This window comes from Arachis hypogaea, chromosome 4, assembly GCF_003086295.3.
Source record: "Arachis hypogaea cultivar Tifrunner chromosome 4, arahy.Tifrunner.gnm2.J5K5, whole genome shotgun sequence".
Taxonomy (NCBI): domain Eukaryota; kingdom Viridiplantae; phylum Streptophyta; class Magnoliopsida; order Fabales; family Fabaceae; genus Arachis; species Arachis hypogaea.
Window position 1 is genome coordinate 17408847 of NC_092039.1, and position 22445 is coordinate 17431291.

At 30.3% G+C, this 22445-nt stretch overlaps 1 protein-coding gene across 1 annotated transcript; it reads left to right on the plus strand.

Annotated features, from left to right (window-relative positions):
• Positions 1–18682: 18682 nt before the first annotated feature.
• On the plus strand, positions 18683–19405 carry LOC112794705 (uncharacterized). The gene has a single exon (XM_025836687.1). The coding sequence runs from the start codon at positions 18683–18685 to the stop codon at positions 19403–19405; it is 723 nt and encodes a 240-aa protein (XP_025692472.1).
• The last annotated feature ends 3040 nt before the right edge of the window (positions 19406–22445 follow it).

The following is a 22445-nucleotide window of genomic DNA, read 5'->3' on the forward strand; positions in this document are numbered from 1 at the left end:
CATCTATATATGAAAAGACATTTTTTATAGAATTCACCTTATATTTTTTCTTTCTATTTAATTTTCTCTCTTCATCCAAACAACAAAAAATTTATTTTTTCACTTTTTTTCTTTCTTTTCATTTTTTTTCTTTCATTTTTTACTAATCCAAACAACCCCTAAATGTACAGTAGGTATTAATCATTTAACAATATGAAAAGTCAATTAGGTTAACATATAATGCACGTGAAATCGTGAATTACTATTCTATTGTTATGTCTGCCTATGTCACCGTGTGGTGATCATCTGTTGGATCTTATACAGTAGTGTACTTATATAAATAATAGTATTTAACTACATGTAACAAAAATTATTAATATTTAACTAATAATAATAAATTTAAATTGTAATTTAATATAATATTTTAAAATTAAAAATTATCATTACTTTTTATATTTAACTGTTATTATATATATTTTATATTTGTTTTATTTGAATTAAACTGTATTTTGTTATTTCATTTTACATATTTTAAAATAATACTTTTTTTATAAAAATTACCTTAATTTTTATAACCTAATATAGATTTCTTATTGTTTTATTTATTATTGGAATAGTATTCATAAAAAATGTTTATTAAAAGTAAAATATTATATAAAAAAATAAAAAAATTTTGGATTTATCAATTTGTTTTAGTTTAGTTTTCATTTGATAGTACTTAATTTTAATACGTTAATAGTTAGGAGTGGTAGCATGCACTCTATCCACAATTCGATCTAATTCAATAGGATAGAGTTGTCAATCCTATCTGCAACAGATAGAATAAGGTGCTGTTAGGATTTTCGTGTAAATCAAGTATAGTATGAATTGAGTCTGAATCCTACTTGACCAACCCACATCCTATATATGTATATGTTATATACAGACACGGACCTATTCATTAAAGTTTGGGGATATTTGTCTCTATTAAGTTCTCATATATATATATATATATATGTTATATACAGACACGGACCTATTCATTAAAGTTTGGGGATATTTGTCTCTATTAAGTTCTCATATATATATATATATATATATATATATATATATATATATATATATATATATATATATTGTAATGTATGTGTATTTGCTCTTATATTTAAAAAAATTATTTATGTGTTAAAAAATTTTATATTATTGTATTATATAAATTTAATTTATTCGTATTCAAAAAATCAAATTTACTCATAATAAAAAACAAAACAAACAAATAAAATAATAATAATAATAATAATAATAATAATAATAATAATAATAATAATTACCACTCTAGCCAATCATCAATTAATTAAGTAAAGCTAAGTTTTACTTTTCAAATATATAAGATATTATTAGCATTTTTCTAAAATTTATTGATTTTTATTATTTTATCTAATTTAATTTTAGTCTTACATCTAAATGTTATTTTCGTTGAAAAATTTTTTACCATAAATTTTATAGAGTATTAATTTTGTAATTAAATAATAAAAATTGAATGATTAATTTAAAAAAAGGCATTTGATTATTTAGACCAAATTTAAAAAATTATGATTGTTTGATTTGAATTTTTGTCCTTTTTATTATTATTATTATTATTATTATTATTATTATTTTATCTCACAATTATATATTGAGATTTGAGATGTAGTATTTTTTTAATCATAATATATAATTTGGTTGGTACGAAATATTTGATAAAGTACTAATATTAAATATTAAATTTAACATTATCAAAATATTGAAATAAGAAAATATACTTCTTAATTAATATGCTTTTTGATATATTAATTAAAGTATTAGAATTTTGTTAATATACTTAATTTAAGATATATAAATATATTTAAATTAAATTTTTATATATTAATTTTGTCCTTATTAATAAAATTTTCTAGGTTCATCAGTGACACCAACTCTCTGACAAGCCTTATGAAGGCATTTTTCTTTCCCTTCAAGATGTGCGGCTTATTTTAACTTTTAAAGCGTTATAACAAAACTAACCGAAGAAATATCTTTGTAATATCCAATTAAAAAATGTGAAAACAGAAATAGCTTTGTATTTTATATATATTCAAGTAAGTTGGTTTTTATTTATTTAATTTAATTTTAATTTTATATTCATTTTTTCAACTTAACTATATTTTAATTATACACTTATTAAAGTAAATAATAAATTTTATTAAATATTTACAAATTAAAAAAAGACAAAAATATCTTTTATTAATTATAACATATTTTTTATTGAAACAAAAATAATATTTAATTAATCAAAATAAATATGTATAAACTTTTTTTTACATGTAATTTTTCAATGCTTTTTAAACCAAAACGCATACTAAATATAATTACATATGAAAGAGAAAAAAATAATCTATGTATTTTTCTTAAAATAATCATAACGTCACTCTTAAATTGATAACACTATTTTTTTAATTATATTTTTTTTATCTTCTTTTAAAATTACTTTTCATCTTTATTTGTTATATTAACATCCTTATATTTTTGTCAGAATCATAAAAATTGTGAATAATTTTATTAAAAAAATAAAAATATATAATTTAAAAAGAATAATGTTATGAATCTAGAAGAGTGACATTAAACATTATCAATTTTTCCTCTTTAATATTTTTTTTCTAAAATAAATATAAACATAGTATGCATACATCGCTGCATTAAATAAATGCTACTCTCTATAATTAGCTAGCCCATTCTTATCTTATTGGTTGATCATGTGAATTTTTTATCCTAAATTAATGTATCAAAATTATATTCGTAATTTTAAATCTATTTTAAGTATAGACTAACAGTACAGTGTAATAAGATTGTGGACTCATATGAATAATTATTATTAATCTCAAAACTCTATATATATTATACTCACTACTAATAATAACATAATAAAAAATTCTCCGTATACAAGCGTTTTTTATACAAGTCTTTACAAGTGCACCTTCTTCTTCTTGCGCACGTTCTTCTTCCTCTTCTTTTTCTTTTTTTTTCGTTTCTTGTCTTCTCTTTTTCCTTTTTCAACTATTACTGGTTTCATTGTACATTCTTCTTGTTCTTGCTGCATGCTCTTCTATCCTCTTCCTCCTCTTCTTCTTCTTTTCTTTTGTTTCTTGCCTTTTCTTTCTCTTTCTTCAACAGTTACTCACTGCACCTTCTTCTTCTTCTTGCTGCACATTTTTCTTCTTCTTCTTCTTCTTCTTCTTCTCTTTCGTTTCTTGCCTTCTCTTTCTCCTTCTTCATTTACGTGCTTTTCTCTCTGTTTTCTTTTTTCGTTATTCTCGATTTCCATTTTTTTTACATCAAGCTCTGAAATTATTTTTGAAGAAGAAGAAGCAGTAGAAGATGAGGAAAGAGTTCTGAATTATGCATAAGGTGTACTTCAACGAATTTTGGGTGTATTTCTTAAATCCTTTGGGTGTATTTCTGTAATCCTTTGGGTGTATTTCTATAATCGTTTGAGTGAATTCCTGTAACCGTTTGAGTGTATTTCTGTAATCATTTGGGTGTATTTCTGTAATCGTTTAGATGTATTTCTAAAGTTCCATTATCTTCAAATTTGGCAAGAAACTTGTTTTCATGGAGGAAGAAGAAGAGTCGTTTATAATGCATGGTGAGTAGCGCGCTTTGGAAATAGGAATTGGTTGAATAACGTGCGTTTATTTACTCTTAAATGTGGGAGTGTAATGCGTATTTTTTATTGGGCTTGTACCAACTTGTAAAACTTGTAAGCCAAAAAGACTTGTATGTGTAGCAGGCCTCTAACATAATATGCTAAATAAAAATTGAAGTTAATGATACCGTATATATATTTATTATTTTGTTAATAGATGTAAGCATATTTAGGTTAATGCTAATATGTTTCATATAGAAAATAGAATCGTATGTTAATTTTTGTATTTTAAATTTGAATCACGGAATTAAAAAGAATATATTCAAAGAAGATAATTTTTATAGTAAACCTTTTTCCTCTCACTTGTTAAAATCTAAGAATCAAACTTGATTTTTTTTTTTTTTGTGACTAAGAATCAAACTTAATTGATTTTGATTTTTTTTTTCTTTTAGAAAGATGTATAAAAATATAAATAGTGAAGACAAAAACAAGTAAACTAAATGCCTACATTTTATAATAATTAGATAAGCATGTTTTAATGAATGAGATTGTGTTTTCAGAACTATTGAAATTTTTAAATTTAATTTATTAACTATTGAATTTTATCCATCATTTGATTTTTTTTTTAATATGAAATAGGAGCCAACGTTTAACTTGATGCATAGATCTCTAGATTATTTATAAAGACGTAGTTCATTTCGAATTTTTTTTTACTACTCAGGTGTAACATGAGAATTTAGTTTAATTTTATTAGTATGAATTTGTGCTCTTGAAAGTGTTTTATATATGTACTCATCATTTTTAAGAACGTGATATGTTAAATAAAAATTAATGTTCATAATAGATTATATTTTCATTTAAGTTTGTAGGTATAAAGTACGGAAGTTTTGTCAATAAGTAATAATTTAAATGGCATAGTCTCTCCATATCCAATTAAAAAATATCTTTAGTAAAAAAAAGTATAAAAATTTTGATAAATTATCGTGTTCATATATTTTGAACATCACATTATCGATATTCGTATTTTTTTGTATTTAATCCTGATTTTTAAACATATAAATACTATTATATATCAACATGTCCAGTATTATTTATTTTTAATATGTATTATTGAAATGAATTTAAAAATAATACATATTATTATTTATTAAAATAAAAATTATTTAAAAATTACTATTTATCTACAAGATAATATAAAAATTTAACTACTATTTATTAAAATATAACTACTATTTATCTAAAAGATAATATATATATATATATATATATATATATATATATATATATATATATATATATATATATATATATCATTGTATCTTATAAAAATTTAAAATTTATATATTTACCTATTTTGTGTTCGTATATCATAAATTTGTAGTGTTTTGTGAACACTTAATACCTATAAAGGTAGTATAATCGCATTGTTAATTTGAGTATAATCTTAAATTTGAGTAAGGAAGTTAAAAATATGTTTAAAGAAAAAAAATTATACTTTATATTTTAAACTTTGAGTTATATGAAGTTTAGCTCGTATATATTCTTTGAAAATATATACATATTATAAACACATAATTTAATTTAATCTCTTAAATATTAGCAAAGTTAAATTTTCTCTTAACTTTTACTGACATGTAGTATAAGATAAAAATCAGCACTTAGTATGTTTTTGTGATATGTGAAATTTAAAGATCTCATAACAAAGTTAATCACTTAATCTAACATAATTTTCATGTATACTTTTTAGAAATTAAATAAAAATGAATTTTTAAAAAAAAAAGAAAAAATAAATTAAATTGTATATATTCTTTCAAGATCAAAATCAACATACATTATCCTTATTATAAATTATACAAAAGTTAACCCTTATTAAATATTGAAAAATAATATCATTATTAAAATTAAGAGATAAAATACATATACACTAGAAAGAGTAATAAATTACAAAATTTCTTATGAATACCAATAACAATACAAGTATCCTCGACCTACTCGAAGAATTATGTCATGGACGTCATAGTTGACAACATAGACATACATCATCACTTTCAATATATCTTGATTTAATTATGTTGATCTGTAATTAGTATTGTTAATTTTGTAATTAGTGTGAGGAGTACATGAAGAGTGAGGAGTTTATAAGATGAGAGACTCGTTAACTTACTATCTTAAGGTTTTGAGTTGGATGTGGTGTCTTCTCATTTTATATTTTCTTACTTGATTCCTCCCCGAAGTCTTCCCAATGGTCAAGAGCTCCCCACGGTGGCCCAATAAGTAGTATCAGAGTTATTTTCACATCACCAAAATCACCAAAAGTATAAGATGTAAACAAATCCCTCCTAGATGTAACATGAATAGTAATACTACTATCAATCACCCAACTAGTGCTATTATCAACAAGGTTAACATATTCAAACTCCTCAATAAGAAGAAAATCATCATGAGTTATATTAACCTTATCTTCATTGCTATTTGCTATTATTATCTTTATTTTTGCTCTTGTCTTTACTTATCTTGGCTTTCTCCTTCTTTAGCGGCCAACAAAATTTCTTCACGTGTCCCTTTTGACCACAATGATGACACTCAATATTTTTATACTTTTCTCGAGACTTGCTTCTGCCTTGATCTCTACTTTTAGGACCTCGACTTTTATTTTTTCCCTAAACTTAGAAACAAAAACATCTAAATGTGTAGTTGATGTACCTTGTGACTTTCTTCTCATTTCTTTATTCAAAATACTGCTCTTGGCAAGATCCATAGAGATTACACCATCACGAAGAGAATTGGACAATAAGATTCTGAGAATTTTCCACGAATCTGGTAAGGAGTCAAGAAGTAACAATCCTTGAACCTCTTCATCAAACTTGATACTCATGGAAGATAACTGATTCATTATTCTTTGAAAATTATTCAAGGGATCTGTCATTGATGTCTCATCTGTATATTTCAAAGCCAACAACTGCTTGATAAAAAAACATATTGTTATTCCCATTTTTTCGAGCATACAACTGTTCAAACTTAATCCAAAGGGTCTGAGCATGTCTCTTCAATAATATAGTTCAACACATTATCATCAACCCACTGCCTAATATATCCACAAATTTGTCTATGCAACAAAATTCAATCATCATCAGATTTATCGTTAGGCTTTTATGTACTAAAAACTTGTTGATAAAAATTATTAACATAAAGCAAATCTTCCATCTTTGACTTTCACAAATCATAATTAAGATCATTAAGAGTGATCATCCTACTAGTATTAGTATTAGTTTCCATTGTTCACAGAATCACAAGGCCAGAAAAATACCAACAAGCTCTGATACCACTTGTTGGGCCACCGTGGGGAGCTCTCGACCATAGTTGTAAGAACCGGACCGGACCGGCCGGTTCGACCGAAAAACCGGTGAACCGAACCCAGAACCGGTCCGGTTGCGTGATGTAACCGGATAAGGAATAGAACCGTCTTGAACCGGGATGAACCGGCCGGTTTTGATAAAAACCGGAAAACCGGCGGTTTTTGGTTAACCGATCGGTTCAGGAAATTTTTTTTTTAATCTTTTTCCAAAACGACGTCGTTTTGGTTTATGTAAAACAAAAAAAAGAAAAGCCCTACGGGCTACCACCCCCCACGCCCCACCCGATCCCATTTTGCACTTCAGTTCCAAAATTTCCCTCCCCCAACCCTAACGGCGAAACCCTACCAGGCTACCACTACCAGCCCTCCGCCGGTTCGCCGCCCTAACCTCACTCGCCCAGCCCCCAGCCCGTCATCCTCTTCGTCTCACCAGCGGTCTGAGCTCTGAAGAAACCAACTCAACCAACTCAGTCCGTCATCCTCTCCGAACAGCAGATCTGCCACCCGCGAACTCGCCGGTCAGCCGTTGCGCGCCGTCGCCCTCGCCCAGTCGCCGTCGCCCAGTCGCCCTCGCCCAGTCGCCCTCGCCCAGTCGCCCTCGCCGTCGCCCTTTTGCTCTAGTGCTACTGCTCTGTGACTCTGAACAGGTAAGCTCCACTGCTCCAGTTCTGTAATCTGCTTCTTCTCTGTTCTGCACTTGAAGTTTAATGATTATTGTGTGAAATACATTACACTCTGCTGATCTGCTCTGTTCTGTTATAGAGAGTTCTGTTAAGCTGAATTTCCTTGTTGAATATGCTTGTTGAAATTTGAAACTGTTGAATACATTACACTTTAATATGCTTGTTGAATTTCCTTGTTGAATATGCTTGTTGAATTTCCTTGTAAATTTACTATTGGATTAGGACATGAAATATGAAACTGTTGGGAAGTTGCTTGATTTGTACTGGAAATATGAAACTGTTGGGAAGTTACTATTGTAAATTTATGTTTTGTTGATTTGTACTGGAAATATGAAACTATTGGTCTTTTACTATTGTGATGAATTTATTATGTGATATTTATGATTGTGATAAATTATTTATCTGTTTTTTATGTTAAGATCAATGGTGGGAATCTTATGGTTGTGGAGCACCAAATTTGCAAAAGTTGGCTATTCGTGTTTTAAGCCAGACTTGTAGCTCTTCAGGTTGCGAGCGTAACTGGAGTATTTTTGAACACATTCACTCAAAGAAGAGGAATCGGCTAGAGCATCAAAAACTTAATGATCTTGTTTATGTTCATTACAACTTAAGGTTACAACAAAGGTACTTTCTTGATTGTTTTAAGTTGAAACTTGAAAGCATTATTTTAAAATCTTAATCATCACATGAGTAACGAAATATATTGATAACATAGGAACCAAATGAGAAACCAAGTTTATGATCCAATTTGTCTTGATGCATTTGAGGATCATTCGGAATGGATACTGGAAGATTCACCACCATTTTTAACTCCTGAAGAAATTGATGCTTTACGAAATGATCTTGCAAATATGTCTCTTCAATCACCTTTAGATGATTTAGGTATGCTTTTATTTATTTATGAATTTTGATCAACTATGATTTTTGTATGCCTTATAACATGTTTTATATTATTTTTTATCTTGATTTGTGAAACATTATCTATAATGCTAGATCAATTGGATTTGGAAGATGATCGGGAGGATGATGGAGCTAATAATTCTGTGGAAAATGCAAATCAAAATGAAACCAATCAGGATGTAGCTCCACATTTGTCAGATGAAGAGCAACTTGCCGACTTCGAAATCACTCCTTGGATTTAGCTTATGAATTGTTATCCATATTGTGTTTAACTAAGATACTAATGTACTAGTACTAAGTACTAACTACTTTCATGTTTATCTTTGTATTAGTTATATTTAGACTTTGAAATTTGGTTGTCTTTAAAATGTTGGTGAAGAACTAACAATATGTATTTTGAATTTATTAAGTTTATGACTATTTTTAGTATTTTATATTTTTTATTCATGTGAAACCGGTTTTACCGGTTCAACCAACGGTTTATCGGTTGAACCAATAAATCAGTAAACCAGTAACCTGACCGGTTCGATCACCGGTCCGGTTCTTACAACTATGCTCTCGACCACCGGAGAGATTTCGGGGAGAAATTAAGTGAGAGAACATAAAATAAGAAGACACCACATCCAACTCAAAACCTTAAGGTAGTAAGTTAATGGGTCTCTCATCTTATAAACTTTTTACTCTTCATGCACTCCTCATACTTGCAACATTAACAATCTCTCCCTTAAATATGAGTCCCCACATCAATCATCAACTCCCCTCTAGCTCCTTCACCACATATGAGGATTCACCCATCACACCATCGCAAAACACCGCGAGATATGCCACCCGAACCACCTTTGCTGAAAAGGCTTTCGATGCTTCACCTTGAGTACTCCTTAAACCAGACCGAGTAAACATCGGCTCTGATACCACTTGTTGACCACCGTAGGGAGCTCTCGACCATCGGGAAGACTTTGGGGAGGAACCAAGTAAGAGAACATAAAATGAGAATACACCACATCCAACTTAAAACCTTTAGGCCAACGGTATCAGAACCGATGGTTAATCGATCAGGTTTAAGGAATACTCAAGGTGAAGCATCAAAACTCTTCCCGACAAAGGTGGTCCAAACGGTGTATCCTATGGTGTTTTATGGCGGTGTGATGGACGAATACTCATATGTGGTGGAGGAGCTATAGGAGAGTTGATGCTTAATGTGGAGACTCACACTTGAGCGGGAGATTGTTAATATTGCAAGTGTGAGGAGTGCATGAAGAGTGAGAAATTTATAAGATGAGTGACCCATTAACTTACTACCTTAAGGTTTTGAGTTGGATGTGGTATCTTCTCATTTTATATTCTCTCACTTGGTTCCTTTCCGAAATCTCTCCGATGGTCGAGAGTTCCCCACGATGGCCCAACAAGTATCCATTAAACGCTCATAATTTTGGTAGTTTGGTCGATTGCCTAAGTTTTAAATATGGTAGAAACTTTATTTAACACAAAACCTTATTTCACCTAGAGTCTATACACATTTTTTCACCGTAATAAAACATTGATAGGGAGAATTCGCTAATTATCCATGTAAAAATCTTATTGACTTTTTTGGTTAAATAATATCTTTAATATCCACAAATATAAGAAGAATATCATTAAAAAAATTATTTTGGTTAAATAAACTTTTATACATATTATGAATTTCATTGAAATTACTTTATATACACCACACACTATATATTAGTTATTATAACGTGAATCTTATTTGATTTAGTAATAAGTTTTTCGTTACACAATTTTTCCCTTATTTATTTTTCTTTATCATCAAACCAATTTCATAATTACAATCAATCATTTACAATAGTGAGTGATAGTTGATTGTGTGGTATACGTCTAGCTTTTATTCTTAATAATCAAATATAAAATTTTTATATCAATAATTATATAAATAAATAGGTGATTAGTATCCACTGGTATATTTTAAAACAAAAATATATGTACACACTAAAAATAAATCATCAAATAAGATATTATATATTTATATATAAATATATATATTATTTAATTTATTTTAATATATATTTTATTTTTTAATATGTATTTTATATCAATGACTAATTCAGTAACTATTTTTTTATATACATAACATAATTAATTTTAAAATAATATTATATTAAAATAAAATATTATGATAAAATAAAAAATAGCTTATAAATAATTAATTTATTTAGAGAAACAATAGTTTTATTTATAGATCTCCATATCATTAGTAATAAGGTTATTATTATTGTTAATATAAATTATAAAATTTAAAATAGTTAAATTAATAATTAAATCATTGCATAAAAGAATAAAATATCATCATAAAATTACTTATTCTAAAATTTAAAATAATAATATATTTAAACAGTTATATATATGTAATATGTTGATGTCTCAAATAATAAATTAATTAAGTGGTCATTTAATTTATATTTTTTAAATATTTTTTATTTGAAAAATAGAAAGATAAAAATAAAAAATAAAATTTATTATTTTTATTTTTTTATTAAAATTCTAAAAATAAATAAATAAGGGACATACATCACACATTTGTTAACAATATAACAAATTTAATTATTATTCTTATAACATTTTAATAAGACTATATTCTCAGTGTGAATTGAAATATGTTTTGTGCACAAGAGAGTTGAATGTATGTAGGAGCAAGTATAAATAGTAAATATTAATTAAAAAAATAATTTAAAAATTTTATTATGTTTTAAGGTTGCGGAGATGCAGAATGAGTTAATGCTCTTTTTTATGATAATTTAATCTTTGATAACTAGTCTCATTAGATTGACTAACTTTGTTCTTAATTGAGATATCATAAAATTGTGAAGTAAAAAATTTTAACTACCTCAACTACTACTATATATTGAATTAGTTCTAAATATTTTTAAAATTATCACGTAAATTGTTATGAAACAGAAAAAAATCTTACTTATAAACTTTCTTAAAATATTTCTCAAATTTTGAAATTGTAACGTTTTTAAAAAAATAAGTATTTTAATTAGTAATATAATTAATTGGTTAAAAAAATTGGCTATTTGAAGATCTTAAAAGAAAAAAATGTCAAAAATTTAACATATTAGTATAAAACATAAAAAATTAGTTAGTGTTAAATTAATTTTTTAAATATTTTTGAAAAACGAAAACAGCAAATGTTATGGGAATGCATATATGGTTATTGATAATGTGCCTATAATAAACATGAGAGAAAGAGAGAGAAATCTGTTGGATCAGACCGATTAACCATCGGTTCTGATACCACTTGTTGGGTCACTGTGGAGAGTTCTCAACCATCAGGGAGATTTCGGAGAGAAATCAAGTGAGAGAACATAAGATGAGAAGACACCATATCCAACTCAAAAACCTTAAAATAGTAAGTTAATGGGTCTTTCATTTTATAAACTCCTATACTAATCTCCCCCTCAAGTGTGACTCGTCTCTCCACATCAAGTATCAACTCCCTATCTAACTTCTCTACTCTGATACGACTTGCTAAGCCAGATCGATTAACCATCTCTCAATCACCACCTCATATCGCCGCACCACACCGCTCTGATACCACTTGTTGGGACAGATCGATTAACCATCTCTCGACCACCACTTCACATCACCGCACCATATCGCTCTGATACCACTTGTTAGGCCAGACCGATTAACCATCGGCTCTGATATCACTTATTATTCTTCTATATAAGTTTTAGTCACTTCTCTTCTGTTCTCGCACCATCTCTTTCTTTTTCTTAGGCTCTTCATCATTCACTTCATAAGAAAAAAGAAACGGTATTAGAAACTTCAAAATGAACATCAATCATTTGTATTTTAGGATCTAAATTTTCTAGGCTAGAAATAGTTTCACAAAATACTAAAAAATAGTGTTATAATTTTGTTGTTAACATGTTTTATTACTACACTCAAATATTCGACCATTTCAATTATAAACCCAAAAGTTATATCACTTTTCAACAAAGATATGTGATAGATTTTAAGAATTGGGGTGGTTTTAAATCGGGGACACCCATTTTTGTATGGTTTAATGACAAATTTTTTTTAGAAGAAAAATACTTATTGAAAAAAATATTTTTTGAATTAAAATATTCCATTACTATAATTATTTCTTGAATTATTAATTTCTATTACAAACTAACAAATAATCAACATTCTGCACTTGGTGCAATTTTTACCCCATTATAAATTTTAGCTTCCACACCTTAAAATGATCATATATTAATTTTTTGTAAGCTAATCTGAACTAAGTCATTAGTAGTGTATGATAGCATGAAAATTTTTAGATTTTGGTCATTATTGTTCTTGGTAGCTGCTGGACAACAGCTTTGACATTTTTATCTTGCGATGGTGGATCTAGCTTTTTTTTTGTAAATATCTTCTATCCATTTCTATTTTATTATTCAAGTCATTTTCTTTGAAATGTCCAAAATAAAATCAACATATCAAATTAAGGTCATTTTATTAAAGTATTATTAAAATTAAAGTTATATTTTTTAATATTTTAATAATAGTTTTATAACAATGAATTCTAATATGCCATCACAGATTTATTTGCTACCAACTATGGACTTCCAACATCACAAATTGCAATAAGCAAAAAACTAAAGGTATTGTTATTTTTACATGTTTGAAAAATTATTTAAAGGTTCAAAACGTAGTTACCAGACTCTTTATAAATTTACAAGTTTAGATTACAATAGAATATAAATTTTTTTATATTTGTAAAGAAAAATTAACTATTTGTATCTTATAAATATTTTTTGTATTTGAAATGATGACCTATAATCGTATATATAAATATTTGTATCTTATATCTTACTGTCATTGGAACTAACTATTAAATATGAGTATTTTAGGAAATTGGTCATCATAGATAAATGCATGATGCTAATTGATTATGATGATTATGATCTCAGTTTAGATATGTTCCAAATAAATTTAATTACTTTTACATTTATTTGAAACATATCTGTGACTGGGATCATAATTGAGCATGGAACTCCTTTCAAGCCAAACCTAAAACTTTTATCTCCCGATCTTTCTAGTCTCAGAGTTACGAACTAGACATTATCGTACGCTATGGCAATTATCATCTAGGGATTTGTTTTGGACAATATTTATATAATTTATATTTGAAGTGACCTATCTTAGTTGGTAGGATATTCTACTGTTATTTAGATTATTGTTTTATCAATAGTAGATGTAAGCTTATTTGTTCTAATTTTTTTAGTGGAGTACATAAGGAATACATAGTATATAAAGTATAATAACTCAACCATACTTTTTAAGGGGATCATTCTCTTCAACTAGAGATGTTCATGGGTCAGGTGAAACCGGGTTTGATGTGGCTCAGATCCGGACCGAAATATATACCGGGTCTATTTATTAGACCTGAACTCGGCCACCCGATGAAACCTACATATTTTCGGGCCATGATTATCCTGGGTAAAAATCGGGCCGTTAACATTACATTACCTTGATACCTTCTTGTAGGTTAGCATATGAAAATATCCAAATTTCCAAGACTTCAACCATTATTTGACAAAAAAAAATTCACTTAAAAAAATATAACAAGAACCAATCATTCTCTAAAATCAAAACATAACCACAATCAATACTAATATTGTCTAATAGTACCAAATATTTAAATCAATACAAATAACACAATATTATGTATTAGTTTAAAGTCTTATGTATTTTAAACATAAAACATTAACTTATAGTCTTATAATGACTAATAATACAAAATATTAAGGTTTACAATATTTGAGTTCCACATAAGAATAGTCATCATCCATCACTAATAACACAAAAGATTAATTGTGTATGATGACCAAGGTACCGGGCCGAATTCGGGTGACTCGAGCTATGGTCCAGACCCGACCCGAAATAATGATAAGGTCTATTTTTGAGACCCTTATCCGGTTCTAGACCCGGTGAAATCACACCAAATTAATCCCTAAAATGTTCGGGGTCGAGTCGGGCCATGAACACCCATATCTTCAACAATGAGAAGAATTTATTTTTTTCCTCTCTTAATTTCGTCTGATTCATGAAACCATCAACATCACAATTTGAACAGCTTAGAGCATGAAATTTTCTTCATCTATTTTTCTTACTCTATGTTTCATGTAGTCTTGTGTTTGTGTTGTAAAAAACGTTGTAACATTTAACATCTTATAAAATTATAATATCTATATACTTGTTATTACATTTGATTTGTATTTATCTAACTTTTTCAATAATAATCTTTAATTTTTTTTATTTTTTATTAGATATTGATATTTGTCATTACTAATTTTTCTTTTAACTTTTCAAATTAAGCATTATTTGAGTTCCTTTAAAATTTTGTTAGTCAATATTATTATTATTATTATTATTATTATTATTATTATTATTATTATTATTAAAAGTTCAATGTAGAATATTGAAAGCCATAATAATATTTTTAATTAATAAATAATGATGTGAAAAAACAAATATTTAGTACTATATATATCTATTATCTATTGGTCCTTGTTTTGATACGTTAATTAATTTATATACGTACCGATACGATATAAAATATTGATAAATATAAAATTATCAAGTAGATTATATCATTATAATAATCGTTTATTTTTTATTTATATTTGAAAAAATTATTAAATTATTATAAATATTAAAATACTCTTATGAATAATTTATTTTATTGTTATGATTAAAAATCTTTTTACAATGAAAATAATTATGGTTAAATAATCTTAATCTAAGAACCTTAAAAATGAATAAAATTTAGTTTAGCAAGGTACAATAATGTGTTAATAGCCACCTTCTTATTTCAACCTAAAGTATCTCTTTCATGGTCTCTTTAATAACAAAACCACTTTTTTGTGAAGTAAAACACTAGTCTCATTCTTGTTAATATTGTTTGTGTCTTGTATTTTTAAATTTTCATCTCTATATACGTGGAGTTTGTTTTGACTCTTTGAAGCATTATAAAATTAACTAAAGCAATAACTTTGTAATGTGAAAATGATAGATTGAACCTGGAATATATAGCTTTGATTACACCCTTTTATTTTTGCTACTGGATCATATTTTTCACTGTGATTTACTATGTTATATATATTTACATAACATAGTCAAGTAAATTGTTTTTTTTATTTCGTTTAATTTTAATTTTGTACTCACTTTTTCTTAACTTGACTATATTTTTAATTATACACATGTTAAAATAAATACTAAATTTTATTAAATATTTACAAATAAAAAAATTATTTTTTATTAATCATAACATTTTTTATTAAAATAAAAATAATATTTAATTAATCAAAATACATATGTATAAACTTTTTTTTATAAGTAATTTCTCAAAGTTTCTTAAACCAAAAGACATATTAAATACAATTACATATGAAAGAAAAAAAACATTATTTATGTTTTTTTTTAAATAATCATAATATCACTTCTAAATTAATAATACTATTTTTTAATTATATTTTTTATTTTCTTTTAAAATTACTTTCAATCTTTATTTGTTATATCAGCATCCTTGTATTTTTGTTAGATTCATAAAGACTGTGAATAATTTTGTAAAAAAATAAAAATATATAATTAAAAAATAATATTATAAATCTAAAAGTGACATTATGATTTTTTTTTCTCTTTAATATTTCTGTTCTAAAATAAATATAAACATAGTATGTATACATGACTGCTTGAAATAAATGCTACTTTCTACAATTAGACTATCTTTAAATTTTTTTGGTTGACCATGTAAAATTCTTTATTTTAAATTAAGTATCAAAATTACATTCGTAATTTTAAATCTATTTCAAGTATAGACTAACAATATAATGTAATAGGATTGTAGGCTAATGTAAATAATTATTAGTAATCTCAAAACTCTACATATTATACTCTCAACGACTAATAATTACGTAATATATTAAATAAAAATTGAAGTTAATGCTAATATATTTTATATAGAAAATATAATTCGTATGTTAATTTTGTATTTTAAATTTGAGTCACAAGATTAAAAGAAAAAAAATTCAAAGAAAATAATTTCTATGGTGAATCCTTCTCCTCTCACTTATTAAAATTTAAGAATCATACTTGATTGGTTTTGATTTTTTTTAAAAAAATTATATGAAAATATAAATAGTGAAAATAAAATCAGATGAACTATATACATTTTACGATAATTGGATAATTATGTTTTAATGAATGAGGTTATGTTTTAATGAATGAGGTTGTGTTATTAGAATTACTGGAATTTTTATTTTAATTTATTAACTCTTAAATTTCATGCATCATATAATTTTTTTTAATATCAAATAGGAAATGCGATGACAAGATCTCTCCGGCTAACATTTAATTTGTAGAAAAAAGTGACAAAACAAAATTTGATGCAGAGATCTCTAAATTATTTATAAAGATGTTGTTATATATATGTACTCATAACTTCTAATAACATGACTTCTAATAACATGATATGTTAAATAAAAACGAATGTTATTGATAGGTTATGTACTACACCTTCATAAAGTCGGATAAGATCGAACAATATTTCGGCTCGACAGATCAATTTAAGCAAATCCTATCCCATAGATCTCGGATTCAAATTTTCCCACTTAATCTCGGACTACAACAAACAAGAATCACGGAGACTAACGGACCACTAAACGAGCAAATCACGTTATAAAGCCAGGTCAAGGAATTAAACAATACACAAGAAAAATAAACCTAGTACACTCATCGAAGCATTATTCATTCTCATCCACTTTTACTCAATCTTTTATTCTACTGACTTGGGCGTCGGAGACCCTTTTGCAGGTACCACGCTCGGGTCCAAATTCTTGAGGATACAACCCAACCAGCTTAGATCGTCGGGCTTATCTCAACCGATAGGAAATCGACGTACAGCTCGACACCGGTATTCGCACAAGAACATTTGGCGCCCACCGTGGGACAGAATAGTCCAACTTCGCCCATGATCACTCTTATTCTCATAACTCATCTGCATCTACCTTTGTGCTCATTTTTCCTTGCAGGAAGGACATTATGATCGATCATTCGGAAACTCAACAACCCCCCCCCCCCCGAACTAATGCCGATCTCACGGCCGCAAATGCTGCACTCCTAGCAGAAAATCAGCGGATGGCCGAATTACTGGCGGCAATGCAAAACAACGGAGATCGGAAGGTCGATAGCAAAAGGACAAACGCTGAACAGCACGAAGAGCATCAGTCGGAGTCCAACGCTAAGACAGGAGAGACTCCCCCTAAGACCGGGAGGCGATGAGCTAATCCGTTCTCCGAGGAGATATTGAGTTATAAAATGCCTCAGAACTTTACACTCCCGATGACCCTGACACCATATAAGGGGATCGGGGACCCTAAAGTCCATGTCACCAAGTTCGAGTCCATGATGTTCTTCAACAGTGATTGTGACCCCATTTTATGCCGATTTTTTCCTACTTTTTTAGACGGAGCTGCTTTATTATGGTTTTTTAAGTTGCCTGCAGGGTCCATAACCAGCTTTGACGAATTCGCCAAGATGTTCATCAATCATTTTGCAGCATCAAAAATCTATGTGAGAGACCCGGATTATCTCAGCACGATCAGGCAAGGACAGCATGAAAGCCTAAAGGATTACATGACGCGCTTCACCACGGCAGCCATGGAAATCCCCGACTTGAACCCTGAAGTGCAATTGCATGCCATCAAAAGCGGCCTCCGACCAGGGAAGTTCCAGGAAGCCATAGCTGTAGCCAAACCAAAGACATTAGAGGAATTCCGAGACAAGGCCACGGGACAAATTGAAATAGAGAAACTGCGTGAAACACGAAGGAATGAAAAACCACCACCACGAAAAGACGATGACAAGCCGAGCAGGTCTAATATTAAAGATCATAGAAAAACTCTTAAACTAAATCCAAAATTTGATTCTTATACTAGGTTTAACACAAGAAGAGAGGACATAATAAAGGACATATTACACAATAGGCTCATAAAGCCACCAGTTAAAGCAGGAACATACTAAGACCAAAAGTACATAGACAAAGGGAAGCATTGCGCATTCCACCAGAAATTTGGCCACACCATGGACAAGTGTGTGGCAGCTAAGGACCTATTGGAAATATTGGCAAGACAGGGGCTACTGGACAAATACATCAGCTCCAGGAATCAGAAGGAGACAACTGACATGAACAAGCCAAAGTATAGCTCGAAACGCAGAGAAAAAGGAACATGGCGGGACCCAGTAGAAACCCCCACCTCCAAAGGGATCATAAACTACATCTCAGGAGGTTTCGTTGGAGGAGGAATAACAAACACATCAAGGAAGCGAAGTTACAGAGCCATGATGACAATGGAAGGAACTCAGCAGAACTCTCCCATTCTGACCTCCTCGGCCAACGTCAGTTTCAGTGCTTCTGACTTCAAATCAAGAACCCCAAACTTAGACGACCCAGTAGTAATCTCATTAAGTATGGGAGAACTGACTGTCAAAAAGGTGTTACACGATCCAGGAAGCAGTGCCGATGTCTTGTTCTACTCCACGTTCAAGAAGATGCAATTAAGCGATAAGTCACTACAGCCATCAGGAGGAGAACTGGCAGGTTTCTCGGGCGAAAGAGTCCCCATATCAGGTTATGTCTGGATGAGGACGACATTAGGAGAACTCCCAAACTCCAAAACACTGGACATCCAATTTCTAGTGGTCGACTGTGTTAGCCTTTATAATATCATTTTGGGACGTCCATCCCTTAACTCTTTTGGAGCCATTGTTTCCACCATTCATTTGTATGTCAAGTTCCCTTTGTAGGATGACAAAATAGCAACAGTCCACGCTAACCACAAAGAAGCCAGACAGTGCTACAATGCAAGCTTAAAAAAGATCGAAAAGGAAGCCATTCCGAGGATTAATTTAGTATACAATTCGGAGCACATCCCGCGCCTGACCGAAATGGACCCTAGGGACGATCACAGTCATCCTTCTCCAATAGACGATCTCGAAAAATTAGATTTAAATACAGAAAATCAATACACTAACATCAGATAAGCTTTTTTTGCAGAAACAAAACAACATCTGCAGAGCATTTTGAAAGCCGATGCCGATTTATTTGCCTGGACTCCAGCTGACATGCCAGGGATCAATCCAAACTTCATCTGCCACAAACTGGTAGTTAACCCCAACGCCCGACCTATAAGACAGAAAAAACGCAATTTGGGAACTGAAAGAAGAAATGCAACAGCAATAGAAACACAAAAACTACTCGATGTGGGTTTTATCAGAGAAGTTCGGTTTTCTTCCTAGTTAGCAAACGTCGTCATGGTCAGAAAAAACTCAGGAAAATGGCGAATGTGTGTGGATTTCACAGATCTGAACAAGGTCTACCCAAAAGACTCGTATCCATCGCCGAACATTGACAGACTTGTAGACAACACCTCATGTTACAAAGTGCTGAGCTTTATGAACACCTACTCTGGATACAATCAGATCCAAATGCACCAAACGACGAGGACAAGACAACATTCATAACCGACCAAGGTAACTTTTGTTATAAAGTAATGCCTTTCGGACTAAAAAATGCAGGTGCCACTTATCAGAGACTAATGGACAAAATATTCAAAGAACAAATCAGAAGAAACATTGAAATCTATGTTGATGACATGGTCGTCAAGTCCAGCTCAGAAGAACAGCACAAAGCCGACTTAAAAGAAGTCTTCCAACAACTCCGAACACATAACATGAGATTAAACCCGGAAAAATGTGCATTTGGTGTACAGAGGGGAAAGTTCCTCAGATTCTTGTTAACAAACCGAAGCATAGAGGCCAATCCGGATAAGTGCCAAGCCATCTTAAATATGTAATCACTAAGGACGATTAAAGAAGTACAACGATTAACAGGATGCCTGGCCGCCTTATCAAGATTCTTACCAGCCGCAGCAACAAGATCCTATCATTTCTTCAAGACCATGAAAAAACCAGAAAAATTCATATGGACAAACGATTGCGAAAAAGCATTTTCTGAATTTAAACAAATCTTGGGATCACCGCCCATATTGCAGAAACCAGAGCAAGGTAAACCACTACTACTGTTCCTTTCAATTTCAGCTAACACTGTCAGTTTTGTGCTTGTAACAGAAATAGGGAAAGAGCAACACCCAGTATACTTTGTAAGCAAAGTCTTACAAGATGCCGAACTAAGATATCCAACAATAGAAAAACTAGCATTCGGTTGGTGATTACAGCTCGGCGCCTGAGGCATTACTTCCAGACACATCCAATCATAGTCCGCACAGGTCACCCCCTACGACAAATACTATCAAAATCAGACTTAGCAGGACGGATGACAAAATGGGCAATTGAGCTCTCTGAATTTGACATATCATACCAGTAAAGAGGATCACCTAAAGCTCAAGCCTTAGCCGACGTTGTGACAGAATTTACAGACAAAGAAGAGCACCCCAAAGTATGGGAACTATATGTAGATGGAGCGTCAAACGAAAATAGATGCGGGGCGGGAATCCTTCTGAAGGACGAGGAAGGGGTCCAGGCCGAGCAGTCGATCAAATTCCTCTTTCAAGCGACAAACAACCAAGCCAAATACGAAGCTTTACTGGCAGGCCTACGACTAGCCAAGGAAGTAGGGATCTCTAACCTAACTATACACTGTGACTCACTACTTGTGGTACAACAGGTAAACGGCCAATTTCAGGTACGAGATACAATCTTAAAAAATATTTAAACTCGATCAAAGCCCTAATAAAGTCTTTTCAAAATTTCGAAATACTACACATACCTAGAGATCAAAACCACAGAGCCGACATTTTATCAAAACTAGCCACACATAGGATAACTGAACAAACGGATAAGCTGCACCATATTACACTAACAGAAACTAGCTTAGATGCAAAATCGGTTTTTAGTATCTCACAGGAGGAAGAAGATTGGCAAAAAATATTCATCGCATACTTAACAAATGGAGAGATACTAGAAGGCGAGAAACCAAGGGCGTTCAGATACAAGGCAAGCCAGTATACTCTACTGGGAGCCGAGCTATACAAACAAGGAATCTCCAGACCTCTCTTGAAATGTCTTGGGCCAGCAGAAGCAGAAACCACCATGAATGAGTTACATGACAGAATCTGTGGGAATCACACTGGAAATAGAAGCCTAGTTGCGAGAATACTACGAGATGGATAGTACTGGCCGACGATGAAAAAAGATTGCAGAGACAAGGTACAAAGCTGTGACGCGTGCCAAAAATGCGCGCCACTTATCCACAACCCAGCCGAACTCCTACATACATCAACCATCAGCTGGCCTTTCCACAAATGGGGGATGGATATACTCGGACCATTCCCAATCTCTACAGGACAGGTAAAATTTTTACTAGTAGCTATTGATTATTTCACGAAATGGGTGGAAGCACAACCTCTTGCAAGGATCACGGCCGAAAAGGTACAAAATTTTATTTGGAAATCAATCATATGCAGATTTGGTTTACCTAGAGAAATCGTATATGATAATGGTAGGCAATTCACGGATAAAAAAATTGCATCATATCTCACAGACCTGCATATCAAACACCACTTCTCCTCTGTCGAGCACCCACAAACAAATAGGCTCGCAGAGGCAGCTAACAAAGTCATCTTGCAGGCATTAAAAAAGAAATTAACAGATGCTAAGGGACGATGGGCCGAGCTCATACCAGAAGTACTATGGAGCTATAACACAACACCTCACACAACGACAAATGAAAGCCCATTCCGACTAGTATACGGCACAGAATGTATGATACCAGTCGAAATCAGCCAAGGATCCAGTAGAACCAAATACTTCAACGAAAGAGACAACT

Excerpts from the sequence above, each read along its gene's own strand:
- LOC112794705 (XM_025836687.1), top strand. The coding sequence starts at position 18,683 with ATGGACAAGTGTGTGGCAGCTAAGGACCTATTGGAAATATTGGCAAGA.